Genomic DNA, 20,316 nt, shown 5'->3' with positions numbered 1-20,316 from the left:
GGTTTCCAGGAGGTCCGGACTTCCCACCCCTGCTCCCTCCCCCTCCAGTCACCTTCATGAAATTGACCGTTAAAGCACGCAACCTTAAGAGGAAAATGCACTGACGAAACAAGAAACCCAAATAAATTAAGTCAATAAAAACGTCCCACACACTGCCCCGTAATACACACTAAAATAAAGAATAACAAATTTTCCCCCCAATCTTAAGAGGAAGGAAAGGCCTAACGGTAAACCCTTCATTCGATAGCTGTCCTCAGCATGAAGAAGTGGAAGTAACACATTAGTCATCTGCCATGTAGTGAAATTGAAAGCTATTTTGATTTTCAACCATACGACGAAAAAGAGATACGCACTACTTATAGTAAACGTCGCCATCGATAGATTTGGCACTGTCGGCCATGGCCCATCCTTACTTTAACCAAGAGCAACAGCTGTACACTGTTGGCCTTCCTTAAGCTGATTTGTTGTTTTGTGTATCGGTTCAGTTCTTAGTTGCAGTTGAATTTAATGTAAGTATTGCCATTTGTTGTTTTCGTGCTGTGTGTTGTTATGATAGTTTCTAATTCAAAAATAGTTCAAATGGCTCTGAGCTCTATGGGACTTAACTTCTGAGGTCATCAGTCCCCTAGAACTTAGAACTACTTAAACCTAACTAACCTAAGGACATCAACACACATCCATGCCCGAGGCAGGATTCGAACCTGCGACCGTAGTGGTCGTGCGGTTCCAGACTGTAGCGCCTAGAACCGCTCGGCCACCCGGCTAGTTTCTAATTATGTGTAAGATTGTGTATGGTAAGTTAAAAATATGTACGAACTACTATAATAGCCTAATTGCCTATGTACAGCAGTTAGCAATGGAGTCGTTGTTTGGAGACTGGTAGACCTTCATGGTTGGAATATTTCACTGCTTCACAAGACAGCGGAGCGGTAAACATCATTACAAATACCATTAAATTAAATTCACTGCATAAAAATACATCTGGATTTACCTGTGTCGCCCAGAATCTCCTTGATTAACAGAAATATCGTCCAAACGGTGACTGTTACATTTGAGAAGTATCATTTCAAATCGTATTACGTGCATATACCATAATTTTTTACAGGAAGCGAAAAAACATTCTTTTCCCAGCCAAATGTAATACGTCAAAATTCTCGACTGCAGGACGTAAGTATTCAGATTATGTTCCAGAATCAGTCATGATCGAAATCACTTCCCACTGGAAGAAGGGACCATTTTAATTTTTAAATTCCACTTAATACGTTTTGAATTTTGAATCAATTCACTAAACAAAATACCTTTTGATTGAATCGTGTTTTTACACAATATTATTTCAAATACTCATTTCAATTTTTATTGATTTTATTGTTGTACACAACATATCACATAAGAAAATAAGGTTATTAACATGTTGTTGACGGTAGATCGATGCACTCAGTCCTTCTTCCACGTGCTAACAGTCACACTCATCGTTCACACGAGTCGGCCTACCAGTTTCAGCTGATTCTGCATCGATATTTAGTGTCGAAACATGAAACTGCAAACTATCAACCTCTTTCTAGTTATCTCCAAATCTTGTTTCCAACAGTATGTCGACATCCAGTTCTTAGAGTCAGGTAATTCGGTTGAAACTCGACTGCGCCTTTCTGCTGAATACTTTACACTTCTTCGTCATATAACTGAGTCTACAATTTTGTTACACTTTGTTCCGTACTATGTAAACTTTACTTTTTGCCTTCGCCAGGTAGAATACCGGGATGCTTCCACACTTGAATTTGTCTTGTTTATGATTACAAGGGGCCGGCCGAAGTGGCCGTGCGGTTCAAGGCGCTGCAGTCTGGAACCGCAAGACCGCTACGGTCGCAGGTTCGAACCCTGCTCGGGCATGGATGTTTGTGATGTCCTTAGGATTAGTTAGGTTTAACTAGTTCTAAGTTCTAGGGGACTAATGACCTCAGCAGTTGAGTCCCATAGTGCTCAGAGCCATGTTGATTACAAGGCGGCTCAAAATTACTTAACGTGTATCTGAGCTGAACAACCTAAAACGAAATACCACTCGTCACGCCCTAACTACAGATAGTAAAGCTCCATCAAAGTATAAAAACATGCATTTATGCAATATTTCTGTCACGAATATCACATCAGTGCTCCGACATTACAAATGTCTCTCAGAATGATCATTCGTAAAATACATCAGGCGTTATTACTTGCTAAGCTTCTCTTTTACGCTGTCTTTTAGTTTTTGCAGCTCTAATTCTGATTCTACTTCATTTATATCACTCTTCCACGGGTAAATATTCCACCATGATTATCGAAAGTGCACAGTCATGAAATCAACACCACACAGTGAGCTGTATGACGAAAATAGCAGAAACAGCAAGCAAAAGAGTGGGTAGTAACGCATGCTGGTAAACTTGCCCTGAACATAATACGTTCTGAACAGTCGGCTGCGCTGTGCATACTACGATTTGATCCGATTCATGTTTTTCAACACTACATTACTATTGGAAAAAATATGACATAAACGAACGATCTGAATCAACGGCCTTAAACAGCATATCACAGTTGAGGTGAAAACGCATCGAACTGTATTCTGAACTCGGCTGTATTTAATACGTTTTAAAACGATGCTCCTCATTACTTTAAAATAATTGCTCAAAATTCTATTATTTGTGGCTCAAGTGGCAGAAAAACCCCCTATCTGGTCACTCGGGTGCTACTCAATTATAAAAACCAGTTTGGATACGGAACGATGGGGAGAGGATTGTGGAGAGCGGAAGGGATATGTAATGACAACAGATTCCACTGTTCGTTCGTTCTTTCGTTTCTAAAAGGAGTTTTCAGCGGCTGCTTCAATTCGTCCAAGGGACTGCGCCTTGCCTAGCCCTCCCTCTCACCCCTTTGGCCAAAATCCTTCTACTCTCTCGTAATAGTATAACTGAAACTAGCAATTCCGTGCACAATTAAATCTTAAAATATGTTTGCATTCATGGACTATAAAATAACCAAACATGCAAAATTATAGGAAAATCTTGCAATATAAGAATTCCATCTTTGATGCATTATTTTGAAACAATGTGCACTGACCAGTTTTCTCCTAATCCTCCACCGATTGTGGTAGCTCTGCGCATTGAAGCATTGAGTTAAGAATCGCTGAATTTGGAGGTGGGGCGCTTCGAATCCATCCGCTGGCAATCTTGAAAATGGTTTACTGCGGTTTCCCATTTTGAGTTATGCAAAGGACACGGTTGGTACCGTACTATAAGCCACAAATAATCACTTCCGAATTCCTTTCTTTCCTGAAAGATTTCAGGTCCCTTAAAGATGCTTACATGAAAAGAGCTGCATCGAAGGCGAGTCAAACATCTCTTCCAAGGATGTACTGATGTATCATGTCTTCAATTTTTACTGCAATAACGATTCTCTGCTGTGAAATATCTTCTTTGTAACATACGCGGAACAGCGAGCAAGAGAGGGGAAGAAAACCAATGTGCACTCCGTGTGCACACCGGGGGGAGTCATTCCAGATGTGGAAAGGGTCCTTCCGGATGCCATGAAGGGTACAGGGTGCACCCATCTGCAGGTGGTCGCTCACGTCGGCACCAATGATGTGTGTCGCTATGGATCGGTGGAAATCCTCTCTGGCTTCCGGCGGCTATCTGATTTGGTGAAGACTGCCAGTCTCGCAAGCGGAATGAAAGCAGAGCTCACCATCTGCAGCATCGTCGACAGGACTGACTGCGGACCTTTGGTACAGAGTGGAGGGTCTGAATCAGAGGCTGAGACGGTTCTGCGACCGTGTGGGCTGCAGATTCCTCGACTTGCGCCATAGGGTGGTGGGGTTTCGGGTTCCGCTGGATAGGTCAGGAGTCCACTACACGCAGCAAGCGGCTACACGGTAGCAGGGGTTGTGTGGCGTGGACTGGGCGGTTTTTTAGGTTAGATGGCCTCGGGCAGGTACAGAAAGGGCAACAGCCACAACGGGTGCGGGGCAAAGTCAGGACATGCGGGGACCATTCAGCAATCAGTATTGTAATTGTAAACTGTCGAAACTGCATTGGTAAAGTACCGGAACTTCAAGCGCTGATAGAAAGCCGAAATCGTTATAGGTACAGAAAGCTGGCTGAAGCCAGAGATAAATTCTGCTGAAATTTTTACAAAGGCACGGACGGTGTTTAGAAAGGATAGATTGCATCCAGCCGGTGGTGGCGTGTTTGTCGCTGTTAGTAGTAGTTTATCTTGTAGTGAAGTAGAAGTGGACAGTTCGTGTGAATTATTATGGGTGGAGGTTACACTCAACAACCGAGCTAGGTCAATAGTTGGCTCCTTCTACCGACTCCTGACTCAGCAGCATTAGTGGCAGAACAACTGAGAGAAAATTTGGAATACATTTAACATAAATTTTCTCAGCATGTTATAGTCTTAGGTGGAGATTTCAATTTACCAGATATAGACCGGGACACTCAGATGTTTAGGACGGGTGGTAGGGACATAGCATCGAGTGACATTATACTGAGTGCACATCCGAAAATTACCTCGAGCAATTAAACAGAGAACCGACTCGTGGAGATAACATCTTGGACCTACTGATAACAAACAGACCCGAACTTTTCGACTCTGTAAGTGCAGAACAGGGAATCAGTGATCATAAGGCCGTTGCAGCATCCCTGAATATGGAAGTTAATAGGAATATAAAAAAAAGGAGGAAGGTTTATCTGTTTAGCAAGAGTAATAGAAGGCAGATTTCAGACTACCTAACAGATCAAAACGAAAATTTCTATTCCTACACTGACAAAGTTGAGTGTTTATGGAAAAGTTCAAGCAATCGTAAAATGCGTTTTAGACAGGTACGTGCCGAGTAAAACTGTGAGGGACGAGAAAAACCCACCGTGGTTCAACAACAAAGTTAGGAAACTACTGCGAAAGCAAAGAGAGCTTCACTCCAAGTTTAAACGCAGCCAAAACCTCTCAGACAAACAGAAGCTAAACGATGTCAAAGTTAGCGTAAGGAGGGCTATGCGTGAAGCGTTCAGTGAATTCGAAAGTAAAATTTTATGTACCGACTTGACAGAAAATCCTAGGAAGTTCTGGTCTTACGTTAAATCAGTAAGTGGCTCGAAACAGCATATCCAAACACTCCGGGACGATGATGGCATTGAAACAGAGGATGACACGCGTAAAGCTGAAATACTAAACACCTTTTCCCAAAGCTGTTTCACAGAGGAAGACCGCACTGCAATTCCTTCTCTAAATCCTCGCACAAACGAAAAAATGGCTGACATCGAAATAAGTGTCCAGGGAATAGAAAAGCAACTGGACTCACTCAACAGAGGAAAATCCACTGGACCTGACGGGATACCAATTCGATTCTACACAGAGAACGCGAAAGAACTTGTCCCCCTTCTAACAGCCGTGTACCGCAAGTCTCTAGAGGAACGGAAGCTTCCAAATGATTGGAAAAGAGCACAGGTAGTCCCAGTCTTCAAGAAGGGTCGTCGAGCAGATGCGCAAAACTATAGACCTATATCTCTGACGTCGATCAGTTGTAGAACATTAGAACACGTATTTTGCTCGCGTATCATGTCGTTTTTGGAAACCCAGAATCTACTCTGTAGGAATCAACATGGATTCCGGAAACAGCGATCGAGTGGGACCTAACTCGCTTTATTTGTTCATGAGACCCAAAAAATATTTGATACAGGCTCCCAGGTAGATGCTATTTTCCTTGACTTCCGGAAGGCGTTCGATACAGTTTCGCACTGTCGCCTGATAAACAAAGTAAGAGCCTACGGAATATCAGACCAGCTGTATGGCTGGATTGAAGAGTTTTTAGCAAACGGAACACAGCATGTTGTTATCAACGGAGAGACGTCTACAGACGTTAAGGTAACCTCTGGCGTGCCACAGGGGAATGTTATGGGACCATTGCTTTTCACAATATATATAAATGACCTAGTAGATAGTGTTGGAAGTTCCATGCGGCTTTTCGCGGATGATGCTGTAGTATACAGAGAAGTTGCAGCATTAGAAAATTGTAGCGAAATGCAGGAAGATCTGCAGCGGATAGGCACTTGGTGCAGGGAGTTGCAACTGACCCTTATCATAGATAAATGTAATGTATTGCGAATACATAAAAAGAAGGATCCTTTATTGTATGATTATATGATAGCGGAACAAACACTGGTAGCAGTTACTTCTGTAAAATATCTGGGAGTATGTGTGCGGAACGATTTGAAATGGAATGATCACATAAAATTAATTGTTGGTAAGGCGGGTACCAGGTTGAGATTCATTGGGAGAGTCCTTAGAAAATGTAGTCCATCAACAAAGGAGGTGGCTTACAAAACACTCGTTCTACCTATACTTGAGTATTGCTCATCAGTGTGGGATACGTACCAAATCGGGTTGACGGTGGAGATAGAGAAGATCCAAAGAAGAGCGGCGCGTTTTGTCACAGGGTTATTTGATAACGGAGATGTTTATCAAACTCAAGTGGCAGACTCTGCAAGAGAGGCGCTCTGCATCGCGGTGTAGCTTGCTAGCCAGGTTTCGAGAGGGTGCGTTTCTGGATGAGGTATCGAATATATTGCTTCCCCCTACTTATACCTCCCGAGGGGTTCATGAATGTAAAATTAGAGATATTCGAGCGCGCATGGAGGCTTTCCGACAGTAGTTCTTCCCGCGAACCATACGCGACTGGAACAGAAAAGGGAGGTAATGACAGTGGCACGTAAAGTGCCCTCTGCCACACACCGTTGGATGGCTTGCGGAGTATAAATGTAGATGTAGATTACTTGTAGATCTTCCACTGCCATGAGCCGCGCGGGGTAGCCGCGTGGTGTCAGGCGTTTTGCCACGGTCTGGGGGCGGCACCCCCCCACCCCCCTCCTTCGGAGGTTCGAGTCCTCCCTCGGGCATGGGTGTGTGTGTTGTCCTTAATGTAAGTTAGTTTAAGTTAGGTTAAGTAGTGTCTAGGCTTAGGGACTGATGACCTCAGCAGTTTGGTCCCTTAACGATTCACACACATTTGAACATTTTGAACATAGCCATGAATCTCTGTGTGGCAGTGAAATTAGTTGAATTGTAGGTTTTTTAAATTTTCGACACCATTAAAGTATCTTACTATACATTTTAATGCTACTTACATCTTCCCTTGTATATATGTATATATATTGTGTAACGGGTATAAGTGCAAATATTTTTATGTGTGGTACCTTAATATGTGCACATATTAGTGTATTGGTTGCTTTTCTGTGTTTCGAACAGTGATCCCACAAACACATCACGAACTTTATGACTCGATGTCTTCCACACAGTTGTAACTGCACCACTAAATGGACTATGCTTGTCGGTACAGGCTAACGGTTTAAACTCACACTAGAGCACCTGAGCTGCCACCCACAGGAAAATAAGCATTAATAGCTTGCTCTTTCAACATCTATCTGGAGATACTAACCAACCTAAAAACATTTGACTTGTAATAGCTATAATTATTAGTCTGCAAATTATGTAAATAAGGAGAGAGAGAGAGAGAGAGAGAGAGAGAGAGAGAGAGTGAGAGAGACAGAGAGATGGTATTCCCTTGTTGTCCTGAGACCACTAAACTTGTTTACTGATTCGTTTATAGGAGAGATACAGTTTGAACCCAAATCTTCGACAGAAATGTACTGTTGAATTTTCATTTATTTATTTACAATAACCTTACAGAATATATTAAATTATGATTTATGTGAAGTGCACTATGTTAATGTGTCTTCGTCAAAGACAAATTTCCTACAAACTGGTATCTTTATTGCTTAAGTATACTTTTATACTTACTTGTAAAGTTAGATGTGACTGAACCACATAGCATCCCAGTTGGCGGTGAGCTGAGGTGTTGGTACCCTCTGCCCACCAAAGCCAGCAGAAGTTCTGTAAAAAGACACCCTAGATGTTTTAATTTTTTCTGGGACACACTTTACACACTGTAATAATATGCATATTTGTATTATTAAGCCAGAAGACAAAATACCAGAAATATACATTAACTAATTAAACACTGAAGAAAACTCCTAACATTAAAAGGAAGTCACTGAAGTGGGAAATCAAATACTGGTTCATGAGGCATTCATAACAAATTTCATATTACCCAATCAGTGGTAACTTGTTTGATGGTGTACAGTTGATTTCAGGCTTGCAATAAACATCAAGATCAGTTACAGACAGGAATTCTAATTTACACCTAGTAAAGAAATTCGTACAATTATTTCAAAGATAAACCACTGTTTCTGCATAGTTGCGAGGAATACCACAAAATGAGGTGAATAGAAATGATGAGGTGAATAACAGCAAACTTCGAAGGAAATTCTAAAAGATAAATTTTCAACATACTGCTGTGGTTTTGCTCTTGAACTGTTTGTCCTCATGCTCTCCACTATATTTAATAAATGATTATTAAATACATTTGCCATCTGTGACTCATCATTTGTAGCCCTTCCATTCAGTTCATTAATGCTGTTGTATTGTTCTTTGGCTGGTGGTCCTGTCTCTCGCTTCACTACATTGCATACTGCCGTAATTCTGTTGCCGGGTGTACTGATTTCTGACATTATTTGTATGTTATAGGATTTTTTAATAACCTTTCTTAGTAATTTTGAATATTTTTTGTAATGTGCAACTACTGAAGTATCCCTACCTATTCTTGCCAAAAGGTACTTCTTTCTTTTCCTTTCACAAGATACTTTAATCCGTCTAGTGATCCATGGTTCTTTACCTGGCTGTTCTGACTAGCTTATGCGGCAAGCTATTTTAAAATAATGATATGAATTTGTCATGGAATAGGTTAAATTGTATATTAGCATTAGGTTCATTATAAATTACATCCCATGCCCTCTCCTGAAAACTATTCTTAAAGACATTTGTCCCGGAGTCATTAATTATTCTAACTGAATTCCACTGATGAGTATTCATACCTTATGGCGCTATGTTATCTATCGTAACTGTGCATCATGATCAGAGAGACCATTTGTTACTGGGTAAACAGTTATTTTATTACTTTGAGTTCCATAAAAAAAACATTATCAGTTAGGGCCCCACTGTCTTTATCCACTTGTGTTGGAAAGTTAATTACTGAGACCAAATTGTGGGATCCAAATAAGGTTTCCATATCATTTTTCCTATCAGGATCCCTTAGCAAATCTATATTGAAATCACTACAGATTATTAATTGCTCGTTGCAGTTTGAGAGATACCACAGCAAAGAATACAGATTCCTCTTAAATAGTACAAAATTTCCCAGAGGGGATCTATATACAGTTAAAATTAAAAGTGAGATATTTTCAAGCATTAATTCACAAGCACACATCTGTGTGCATACCACTACAAATATTTTTGAACTTGTATTCTGTCTTAATATATGTAATAACTCCTCGTTTTCATATGATATTTTTGCATGAGTGAGCTGCACTACTATAATATTTTATATGTGTGTGCTCAGACAAGTCCAGAATGCTGAAGAGCCAAGTGGCCATCTCTCTGTGAAGATCGCAAGGGAAATGGAGGACCTGGTGTTACAGGACCGGCGTATCTCAGTTAAGGAAATTCCGCAAAAGATGGAAATCTGTAACAGAAAAGTTTTCAACGTTTTCCTCGACATTTTGAACAAGACATAGATCACCCACCGCTGGCTACTGCGACTGCTCACACCCATTCAGGATGGCCTGCCTATATGACTTGTTTAGCCGCCTAATCACTACGGACGAGTGCTGAGTGTGCTACCATGATTTCGAAACGAAGGAGCAAAGCAAGCATTGGGAACATGCGGATTCGCCACTGCCGAAAACGGCGCAGACGCAGCCATCAGAGGGCAAGGTGATGCAAGGACTGCCATGGTGTGATGCTGAAATATTTTGCTAGTAAGGTGCAAACGTCACAGGAACTTACTACCGAAATCTCCTAACTAGATTACGGGTGCTGTCAAGACGAAAACTTGTGGGAAGCTATCCAAGGGTGTGCTTTTGCTCCACGATAAATGTCCCAGCTTGTTCTGTACAGTCCCACATGCTGCTTCTTTGGGCTATTAAATTTTGCCAAATTCTCTACCTATTCTTACACCGTTGGGAAAAATGTGCCGCCCTAAAGGTTAAATATGTAGAGAAGGACTAACACCACCACGAAGTTACAGCATTGCAGCTCAGTTTTTATCATTGTGATAATTAAACTTGCTTACTCACTGCGCTCAGTTGTATTCTGGGACCTTCAGCCGACACCACTCGTTGTACAAAATATGCAAATTTGATCCAATTTCCACGTCGACACTGGGGCAGCCATAAGCATTACGTGTGGGGGAACTGCAGATTCACATGGTCCCTCTACGTGATTGCTCTGGGTCGCTGAAGGCTGGATCCTGCCCTTAAGTGTCAGGTACTCGAGTGAAATGTTTCACTGTCCTACTTTCTTCCGAGGTGCTTTACAGTATCTGTATGTACTGGAATATTTCGGTCTCCCCAGCTGAGTTCGCTAACGCACGCCTGTATAGTTGCACCAGACTGCGGTTGCTGGTTTGGATCGCGGCGGTGGAACAAATTTTCACCGTCAGTATTCACTACACTCCTCCCCCCCTCCTCCCCCTCCCAAACCCTGTTCTACTCTCGAATGGGACGTTGGTAGTTTCAAACCACCACACTCACTATTGGTAGTGATCCGTCCGTGGGATGAGAACATTAGCCATTCAGTCCAGCTGGTGCTATTCGAGAGGAGTGAGCTATGTTCTGGCCGTGAATCTCAGCCTCCCTCTTCTTTCGTCATCATACAACAATAGCACGTGACCTCACTAAAAACAGATACCTATTACAGTCACCAAACTTAAAAGATAAATTTCAGACACAATTGTCACACACTGGGAAGAAATGGACCATTGAGCACGGAGGAGAATAACCTCTCGGGGTCTCCCAGGTACATGATACATTCTTTCACTAAGCAGTCCTATACTGGCGTGTTTTATTGTAATCCGTGAAGTCTCACCATAAAAGCAAAGCTGTATGGCTTGATTGGCGGGGAAATCGTGAGAGGCAGGTTCAGCTGCCTGATTGGAAAGGCATTTCGTATCCCTCGCGCGTAATGGAACCTTTCCGAAGTGTGAGATCTGTGTGTTAAGTGTATGTTACGTGTAGATGGCTGTAATGGGTGTGTGTGTGTGTAGTATGGTGTCGTGTTCACATTGTATGATAATGAGAGGAGAGAGAGGGTGGAACCTGGTGCAGCCTCCTTCCCTCGGGTAGCACCAAGGGGGCTTCGAGCTTATCGTCCCCTTCCAACGGATAGATCACCATCAGCAGGGGCATATGAACTCATTCCATGAGGCAGTGCAGAGGGGTTTAGAGTTTAATCCAGGTCTCTTGCCCAACGTCTGGTGATCAGAAATTTAATACCATCACCCGTCCTCCCCTTTCAGGAAAAGTAACAGGAAATTTGCCAACAGCGCATGACGTGCCTGTGCAGTGACCCATCAAAGTAGCGGCGTAGCATAACTTCGGTGACCTGACGGGAACCGGTATATTCAATGAAGCAAGGTCGTTGACAAGTATAACTATCAGACAATATTTATTCAAAGATCTCGAAATACACTCCTGGAAATTGAAATAAGAACACCGTGAATTCATTGTCCCAGGAAGGGGAAACTTTATTGACACATTCCTGGGGTCAGATACATCACATGATCACACTGACAGAACCACAGGCACATAACTACAGTCAACAGAGCATGCACAATGTCGGCACTAGTACAGTGTATATCCACCTTTCGCAGCAATGCAGGCTGCTATTCTCCCATGGAGACGATCGTAGAGATGCTGGATGTAGTCCTGTGGAACGGCTTGCCATGCCATTTCCACCTGGCGCCTCAGTTGGACCAGCGTTCGTGCTGGACGTGCAGACCGCGTGAGACGACGCTTCATCCAGTCCCAAACATGCTCAATGGGGGACAGATCCGGAGATCTTGCTGGCCAGGGTAGTTGACTTACACCTTCTAGAGCACGTTGGGTGGCACGGGATACATGCGGACGTGCATTGTCCTGTTGGAACAGCAAGTTCCCTTGCCGGTCTAGGAATGGTCGAACGATGGGTTCGATGACGGTTTGGATGTACCGTGCACTATTCAGTGTCCCCTCGACGATCACCCGTGGTGTACGGCCAGTGTAGGAGATCGCTCCCCACACCATGATGCCGGGTGTTGGTCCTGTGTGCCTCGGTCGTATGCAGTCCTGATTGTGGCGCTCACCTGCACGGCGCCAAACACGCATACGACCATCATTGGCACCAAGGCAGAAGCGACTCTCATCGCTGAAGACGACACGTCTCCATTCGTCCCTCCATTCACGCCTCTCGCGACACCACTGGAGGCGGGCTGCACGATGTTGGGGCGTGAGCGGAAGACGGCCTAACGGTGTGCGGGACCGTAGCCCAGCTTCATGGAGACGGTTGCGAATGGTCCTCGCCGATACCCCAGGAGCAACAGTGTCCCTAATTTGCTGGGAAGTGGCGGTGCGGTCCCCTACGGCACTGCGTACGATCCTACGGTCTTGGCGTGCATCCGTGCGTCGCTGCGGTCCGGTCCCAGGTCGACGGGCACGTGTACCTTCCGCCGACCACTGGCGACAACATCGATGTACTGTGGAGACCTCACGCCCCACGTGTTGAGCAATTCGGCGGTACGTCCACCCGGCCTCCCGCATGCCCACTATACGCCCTCGCTCAAAGTCCGTCAACTGCACATACGGTTCACGTCCACGCTGTCGCGGCATGCTACCAGTGTTAAAGACTGCGATGGAGCTCCGTATGCCACGGCAAACTGGCTGACACTGACGGCGGCGGTGCACAAATGCTGCGCAGCTAGCGCCATTCGACGGCCAACACCGCGGTTCCTGGTGTGTCTGCTGTGCCGTGCGTGTGATCATTGCTTGTACAGCCCTCTCGCAGTGTCCGGAGCAAGTATGGTGGGTCTGACACACCGGTGTCAATGTGTTCTTTTTTCCATTTCCAGGAGTGTACATTAACTTATATGCACGACTCAGTGCGCTTCATTTGTCTCCCCATACTTGGTTGAGCCCAGTTTAACAATATTATGGGTAGGTTTTTGATTATTCTAGAATCAGCCTTGAAACAATGGATACATTTGTTTTTTATTTGTTCTCGATTCTGATGCGTTATTTGAACAGATAACAAAAGGAACCAATTACAAACAGAATTCAGCTTTGGAAGCGTAGAAACAATTTCCCGTATCCTTGTCCCCAGTGTCTTTGTTCAAATGTATTCTCAGATAACACATACTACCCCGCTGTAAAAAATTCTGGTGTAAGAATGCGTAGTCTAACGGCGATATAAAAGCATTAAAATCTTGTCGAGCTTTCAGCCGCATCAAGTGGTTAAGTATTCACGAGCTTTCGGCCATTGTCAGGTACTGACTGAGTGGATATGTAACCACTTGACGCAGCTGTACCTTCGAATAAACTTGTAGAACACTTCCTCATTACTCGCATTTCTTACTTTTTGCTATACTGCCAGTATACCTATGTGTGTTGGTCACCATTATTGTTCCTATTTTTTTCACAGGTCACAATTTTTGCATTAGCCACTCTCTAACAACACAAACAGCACGTAACTGGTTCTTTGGGAACTGATTTACACTGTTACCTTAACAAAGATCTTTTCATTTGTTTCCAGTCGTTGCTTATGGAAGTACAGTAATGAGTAATTGTGTCATAAACACTACCCTTATGTGCGTTTAGTAAACTACTTAGTGACGTAGTGGGATATTCACAATTAAGTTACCGATTTTTCAAAGATTTTTCAAATACTGTAACTGCTTTTGCACGCCATATTCGGGTTTGGGTTTTGTGACATATGTTCTTCTTCAGTTATTTATGCTGTCAACAGTGAGGTATACTTACGTCTGCTGCTGGCTGTTGTTGTTGTTTCCATCTTCAATATTTTTCAAATTGTGCACGGAATATCTGTTGTAGAAACCCCAGATACTCTTCATCAGCTTATCACTGTATTTAGTGGGCAGCTCCTCCATAACTGAAAAATGAAATTCAAGTGGCACACTATAATGCATAAGAACTCAAAAGCATAGCATTTTGCTTCGTGAAGTGAACTTAATATTACTTGACTGTTTCGTTTTTGATATTACGACACCCAAACTATACCCCTCAGCGTCCATGCATACTGGTTTAAATTTGTTGACTTCTGACGTTTAAGGTCCCAGATACGGGTCGACTGTTATGGTGTGGGAGGCTAAGCTATACTTCTTATTTTCTTCTCCTCTCGCTCCCCCCACCCTTCCAACCCAAATGTAATACGCTGTCACTCCCATTTCTAAAGTACCACAGTTGCCTAGTGTTTAATAACAATAATAGAATACATAAAATATTTTAAGATAATAATGTGGTTACATTAATGCTTACGGCATTATTTTAGCATAACTTAGAAGATTAATAGTTTACACAATACAAAACCGGAGTGTGCACTAAGCATTATCTGTATTTAATTAAGCACTAGGGTTGTGAACACTGGTGTCCAGACAGGGCAATGTAAGGTGTACATGAGAGGATGCTATATGGGAATGCAGGCTTTCTCAGCGAATTTCATTGATGAGATCTTCTCGGGTTACCAGCCGAGCCGTGACACCGTGTTCTCACAACATTTCGAAGAGTTTTCGTTGAAGCGTTGCGACAACACACTGCATGAATCGGCTGATAATCCAAGAAAAGGAGGATGCTGCTTCTTTCAGTTGTTCCTGGCAATGGTCTGGAAATTCAGTGTTTCTGTGATTTTCTTGCTTAGTGGAGAGCTTTCCTCTCTCTTGACTCACTCAAGTTTCTAGCTATTTCTGGTTACATCTGTGGCCTCAAGAACCATGTCGTACTTGTTGGCAGCAAGTATGACCAGCCTGTGAATGGCCACCTGAGGCGCCAAAAGTCTTGGGATACATCCTAATATTATGACGGATCTCTTTTTCCCCGACATAATTCAGCGACTCGGCGAAGCATGGATTCAACAAGTCGTTGAAGACCCATGCAGAAATATTGATCTACATCTACATCTACATCTACATCCATACTCCGCAAGCCACCTGACGGTGTGTGGCGGAGGGTACCTTGAGTACCTCTATCGGTTCTCCCTTCTATTCCAGTCTCGTATTGTTCGTGGAAAGAAGGATTGTCGGTATGCCTCTGTGTGGGCTCTAATCTCTCTGATTTTATCCTCATGGTCTCTTCGCGAGATATACGTAGGAGGGAGCAATATACTGCTTGACTCTTCGGTGAAGGTATGTTCTCGAAACTTTGACAAAAGCCCGTACCGAGCTATTGAGCGTCTCTCCTGCAGAGTCTTCCACTGGAGTTTATCTATCATCTCCGTAACGCTTTCGCGATTACTAAATGATCCTGTAACGAAGCGCGCTGCTCTCCGTTGGATCTTCTCTATATCTTCTATCAACCCTATCTGGTACGGATCCCACACTGCTGAGCAGTATTCAAGCAGTGGGCGAACAAGCGTACTGTAACCTACTTCCTTTATTTTCGGATTGCATCCATGTTGCTTCTTTAGCCGTTCATAATTGCGAAAGAGTTTCCAGTGTACCATGTTGTGCACGAACTGACGTCTCGATTATGTTCCGTAAATGCTCGTTGGGATTCATGTCGGAATATCTGGGTGGCCAAATAATTCACTCGAATTGTCCGGAATGTTCCTAAAGCCAGTCGCGAATAATTGTGGCCTAGTGACATGATATCTTTGTTTGGGAACATGACGTTCATGAATGGCTGCAAATGGTCTCCAAGTAGCCGAACATAACCATTTAGAGTCAATGATCGGTTCATTTGGACCAGAGGACCCAGTCCATTCCATACAAACACAGTCCAAACCGTTATGGAGCCACGACCAGCTTGCACAGTGCCTTGTTCACAACTTGGACCCTTGGCTTCGTGAGGTCTCCACCACACTCGAACACTACCACCAACTCTTACCAACTGAAATTGGGACTCATACGACCAGGCCACAGTTTTACAAGCATCTAGGGTCCAATCGATATGGCCACGAGCCGAGGAGAGGCGCTGCAGGCAGTGTCGTGCTGTTACAAAAGGCATTCGCGGCGGTCGTCTGCTACCATAGCCCATTAACGCCGGATTTCTGCGCACTGTCGTAACGGATACGTTCGTCGTACGTCACACATTGATTTTTGCCGTTATTTGACCCAATGTTGCTTATCTGTTAGCACTGACAACTCTGTAAACGCCGCTGTTCTCGGTCGTTAAGTGAAGGCCGTCGGGCACTGCGTTGTCCATGGTGAGAGGTAATGCCTGAAATGTGGTATTCTCGGCACACTCTTGACACTGTGGATTACAGAATATTGAATTCCCTAACAATTTTCGAAATCGAATGTCTAATGCCTCCAGTTCCAACTACCATTCCGCTTTCAAAGTCTGTTAATTCCCGCCGCGCGGCCATAATCACGCCAGAAACCTATTCAAATGACTCACGTAAGTGCAAATGACCGCCTCGCCAATGCACTGTCCTTTTTATACCTTCTGTACGCAAAGCTACCGCCATCTGTATATGTGGAATTCTCTATTCCATGACTTTTCCCACCTATGTGTAATGCTCTCTGCAGCCGGTCAGTCTGCAGCTCTCAAGGAAACAAGTGAAAAGTGTGCTGTGTTAAACACAGCTTGTAATTTTCTAGAATCCCTTGCCACTTTTAAAATGTTTTCGTATTAGTTTATTTTCCGAAACTCATCTATCGTCCTACTCGTCAACTCGTTTTCTCCTACTGAGGCGTGCAGGATTGTTAAGTTGTATAAGGCACGACCTTTCTTTTAGAAAGTAATACTGACAGGATGAAAATGACCAACTCACCGGATCGAATGGCCTCTAATGAAGCTTCGTCTTGTCAGACTGTGGATGCTGTAAGGCGAAAATTAAGTGATGCAGTGTACACAACTGCAAATGTGTCCCATAAAAGGAAGAGTGATGTCTGAAAAAGTTCGATTCGGTAGTCTACACTTCAGACGAAGAACATACAAATTTCCTCGAATGCAAACAAAATGGTTGTGTTCTCATTTATTCCACCTCCGCCGTGAGAAAATATATGTGCTCCGTCGAACGAAAGCTGGGCATAGAACAACGCCACTGTTATGCCACTGCGACTATTTGTGTATTCCTTTGGTCAGGACAACTTGTGTGTTTGAACTAACATTTTATCATCATTTTATCATTCATTTCTACGTCTTTATCGATCACTGCTGCAAATTTATTTTCATAATGAATCACCCTTTAGAGAATACTGTTCATCACAACGTCCCACTTTCTTGCACTGTTGTCACAGAAACTGTGTGTATGTCTCTGAACATATACCAAATTTTAAAATAAATCTACAGCAGACTTTGTAAATTTTTAAAATATGATACCTCCGCCGGAGGGCACTTTCGGCGACTCATAGCGCCAACGGCCCAGGAGAAAGCCGACCAGATCCCATGCGGCGAGCGCCCGAGATGCGGACAATGGAGACATTCTGCTACCGCACAGCGGATAGCCGGGCAGATGCCCTCGCCTCGCGTAAGAATGGACATCTTGGAAAGAGGTTGGCGGACAATGAGCAGCGTGTCGAAAACTGATACACCCCTGTAGCTATAGGGACGGAGCGTCAGGAATGCACACTTGGAAACATGTGAATCCTTCTGGTCTGACAGCAGCCGTTTTATCTGCCTCAAAAAGCAAGAATGTGTGGACAATTCCAGGACTCCTCCAGACACAAAAGCGCCAAGAATCCGCACAGGTAGGCATGTGAGATTAAACTACTACGTAAGAAATCGTCCTGCTCAGAAAGATGTTTTCTGGACATTACGAACGTCCCCAGACTCCGATTTCACAACATTTTTGCTAAAGCTAGAGGAGGTTCTTGGTTCACTTTATAGGAAATACAAAAAGTTAGGTGACTTCAGTATTAATTGGTAAGTGATTGTGCAAGGAAAAGGATGCTGGTAGACCTCCTTAATTCATATAATCTTATGCAAACCGTATTCTTTCCAACGAGGGTGCAAGGGAACAGTAGAACAACCATAGACAACATTTTTGTTCATTCCTCATTACTAGAAGGGCATTCTGTTAGCAAAAAGGTGAATGGCCTTTCAGATCATGATGCACAAATTTTAACTCTAAAGGATTTTTGTGCTGCAACAAATGTTAAATATAGTTATGAACTTATTAGGAAAGCTGATCCAGTTGCTGTAGAGACCTTTGTAAACCTTATCAAGGAACAAGAGTGGCAAGATGTTTATAGTGCTGATACAGTAGACGATAAATATAATGCTTTCCTCAAGACTTTTTTCATGCTCTTTGAAAGTTGCTTTCCGTTAGAACGTTCAAAACAGGGTACTAGCACAAACAGGCAGCCTGGGTGGCTGATTAGAGGGATAAGAATATCCTGTAGAACAATGTGGCAATTATATCAAAACGTTAGAAACAGTCAAAATCTAAATGCAGCAGCCCATTACAAACAGTATTGTAAGGTGCTTAAAAAAGTTATTATGAAGGCAAAAAGTATGTGGTATGCAGATAGAATAGCTAAGTCTCAGGATAAAATTAAAACCATATGGTCAGTCGTAAAGGAAGTGGCTGGTCTGCAGAGACAGGTCGAGGATATAGAATCAGTGCGTAGTGGGAATTTCCTTGTTACTGATAAGTCACATATATGTACAGTATTTAATAATCACTTTCTGAATATAGCAGGTGAACTAAATAGCAACCTAGTCCCAACAGGGAATCATATAGCGCTCGTAGAAAAAGTGTTCCGAGACTGTTACCCGAAATGCTCCTCCATGATACTGACAAGAGGGAGATTGAGTTAATAATTAAATCACTAAAGACCAAGAACTCTCATGGATATGACGGGGTATCTAGCAGAATACTGAAGTATTGTTCTATGTATGTTACCCAGTACTTAGCCATATCTGTAACTTTTCCTTTAGGAGTGGTCGGTTTCCTGACCGATTAAAGTACTCGGCACTGAAGCTACTTTATAAAAAGGGAGACAGGGATAATGTTGACAATTATGGACCTATTTCTATGCCATCGGTGTTTGTTAAAGTTATCGAGAGGGTTGTATATACAAGGTTACTGGAGCACTTAAATTCACATAATTTGCTGTGAAATGTACAGTTTGGTTTTAGAAATGGTTTAACAACTGAAAATGCTATATTCTCTGTTCTCTTAGAGGTTTTGGACGGATTAAATAAAAGGTTGCGAACGCTAGGTGTTTTCTTTGATTTAACGAAGGCTTTTGACTGTGTTGACCACAAAATATTACTGCAGAAGTTGGACCAGTATGGAGTAAGGGGAGTAGTTTACAATTGGTTCGCCTCTTACTTTAAGAACAGAAAGCAGAATGTAATTCTCCGCAATATTGAGAGTGGTAGTGATGTTCAGTCCCAATGGGGCACTGTTAACTGGGGTGTTCCCCAAGGGTCGGTGCTGGGGTCACTGCTGTTTCTTATTTATATAAATGATATGCCTTCTAGTATTACAGGTGATTCAAAATATTTCTGTTTGCTGATGACACCAGCTTGGTAGTGAAGGATCTTGTGTGTAATATTGAAACGGTATCAAATAATGTAGTTCATGAAATAGGTTCGTGGCCTGTAGAAAATAATTTGATGCTAAATCACAGTAAGACTCAATTTTTACAGTTTCTAACTCACAATTCAACAAGAACCGATATTTTGATCAGACAGAATGGGCATATTATAAGCAAGACGGAACAGTTCCAAGTTCCTAGGCATTCGGATAGATAGTAAGCTGTTGTGGAAAGCCCATGTTCAGGATCTTGTTCAGAAACTAAATGCTGCTTTATTTACCATTAGAACAGTATCTGAAATAAGTGACAGTTCAACACGAAAAGTAGTGTTCTTCGCATATTTTCATACGCTTATGTCATATGGTATTATTTTTTGGGGTAATTCTTCTGATTCAAAAAGGGTATTTTTGGCTCAAAAACGGGCTGTTCGAGCTATGTGTGGTGTAAGTTCGACAACCTCTTGTCGACCCCTATTCAATAGTCTGGGAATTCTGACATTGCCCTCACAATATATATTTTCTTTAATGTCGTTTGTTGTTAGCAATATTAGCTTATTCCCAAGAGTTAGCAGCTTTCACTCAGTTAATACTAGGCAGAAATCAAATCTGCATGTGGAATGCACTTCCTTGGCTCTTGTGCAGAAAGGAGTGCAGTATTCTGCTGTATCCATTTTCAATAAGCTACCACAAGAACTCAAAAATCTTACA

The 20,316-nt window shown here is 42.9% G+C and overlaps 1 protein-coding gene across 1 annotated transcript in view; it reads right to left on the bottom strand.

Annotated features, from left to right (window-relative positions):
• The window catches only part of LOC126470896 (uncharacterized), an 83,317-nt gene that overhangs the window by 6,331 nt on the left and 56,670 nt on the right, over positions 1 to 20,316 (bottom strand). Inside the window, exons 3-4 of the mRNA XM_050098921.1 lie at positions 13,926 to 14,055; positions 7,819 to 7,911 (exon numbers count right to left, since the gene is read on the bottom strand). Of these exons, the coding sequence (XP_049954878.1) occupies positions 7,827 to 7,911; positions 13,926 to 14,055 (215 nt within the window). The 3' untranslated portion in view covers positions 7,819 to 7,826. The remainder of the gene's footprint in view (positions 1 to 7,818; positions 7,912 to 13,925; positions 14,056 to 20,316) is intronic.

This window comes from Schistocerca serialis, chromosome 3 (genome assembly GCF_023864345.2).
Source record: "Schistocerca serialis cubense isolate TAMUIC-IGC-003099 chromosome 3, iqSchSeri2.2, whole genome shotgun sequence".
Taxonomy (NCBI): Eukaryota; Metazoa; Arthropoda; class Insecta; order Orthoptera; family Acrididae; genus Schistocerca; species Schistocerca serialis.
Note: the sequence above shows the minus strand (reverse complement) of the source record. Positions and strands in the feature narration are given on the sequence as shown.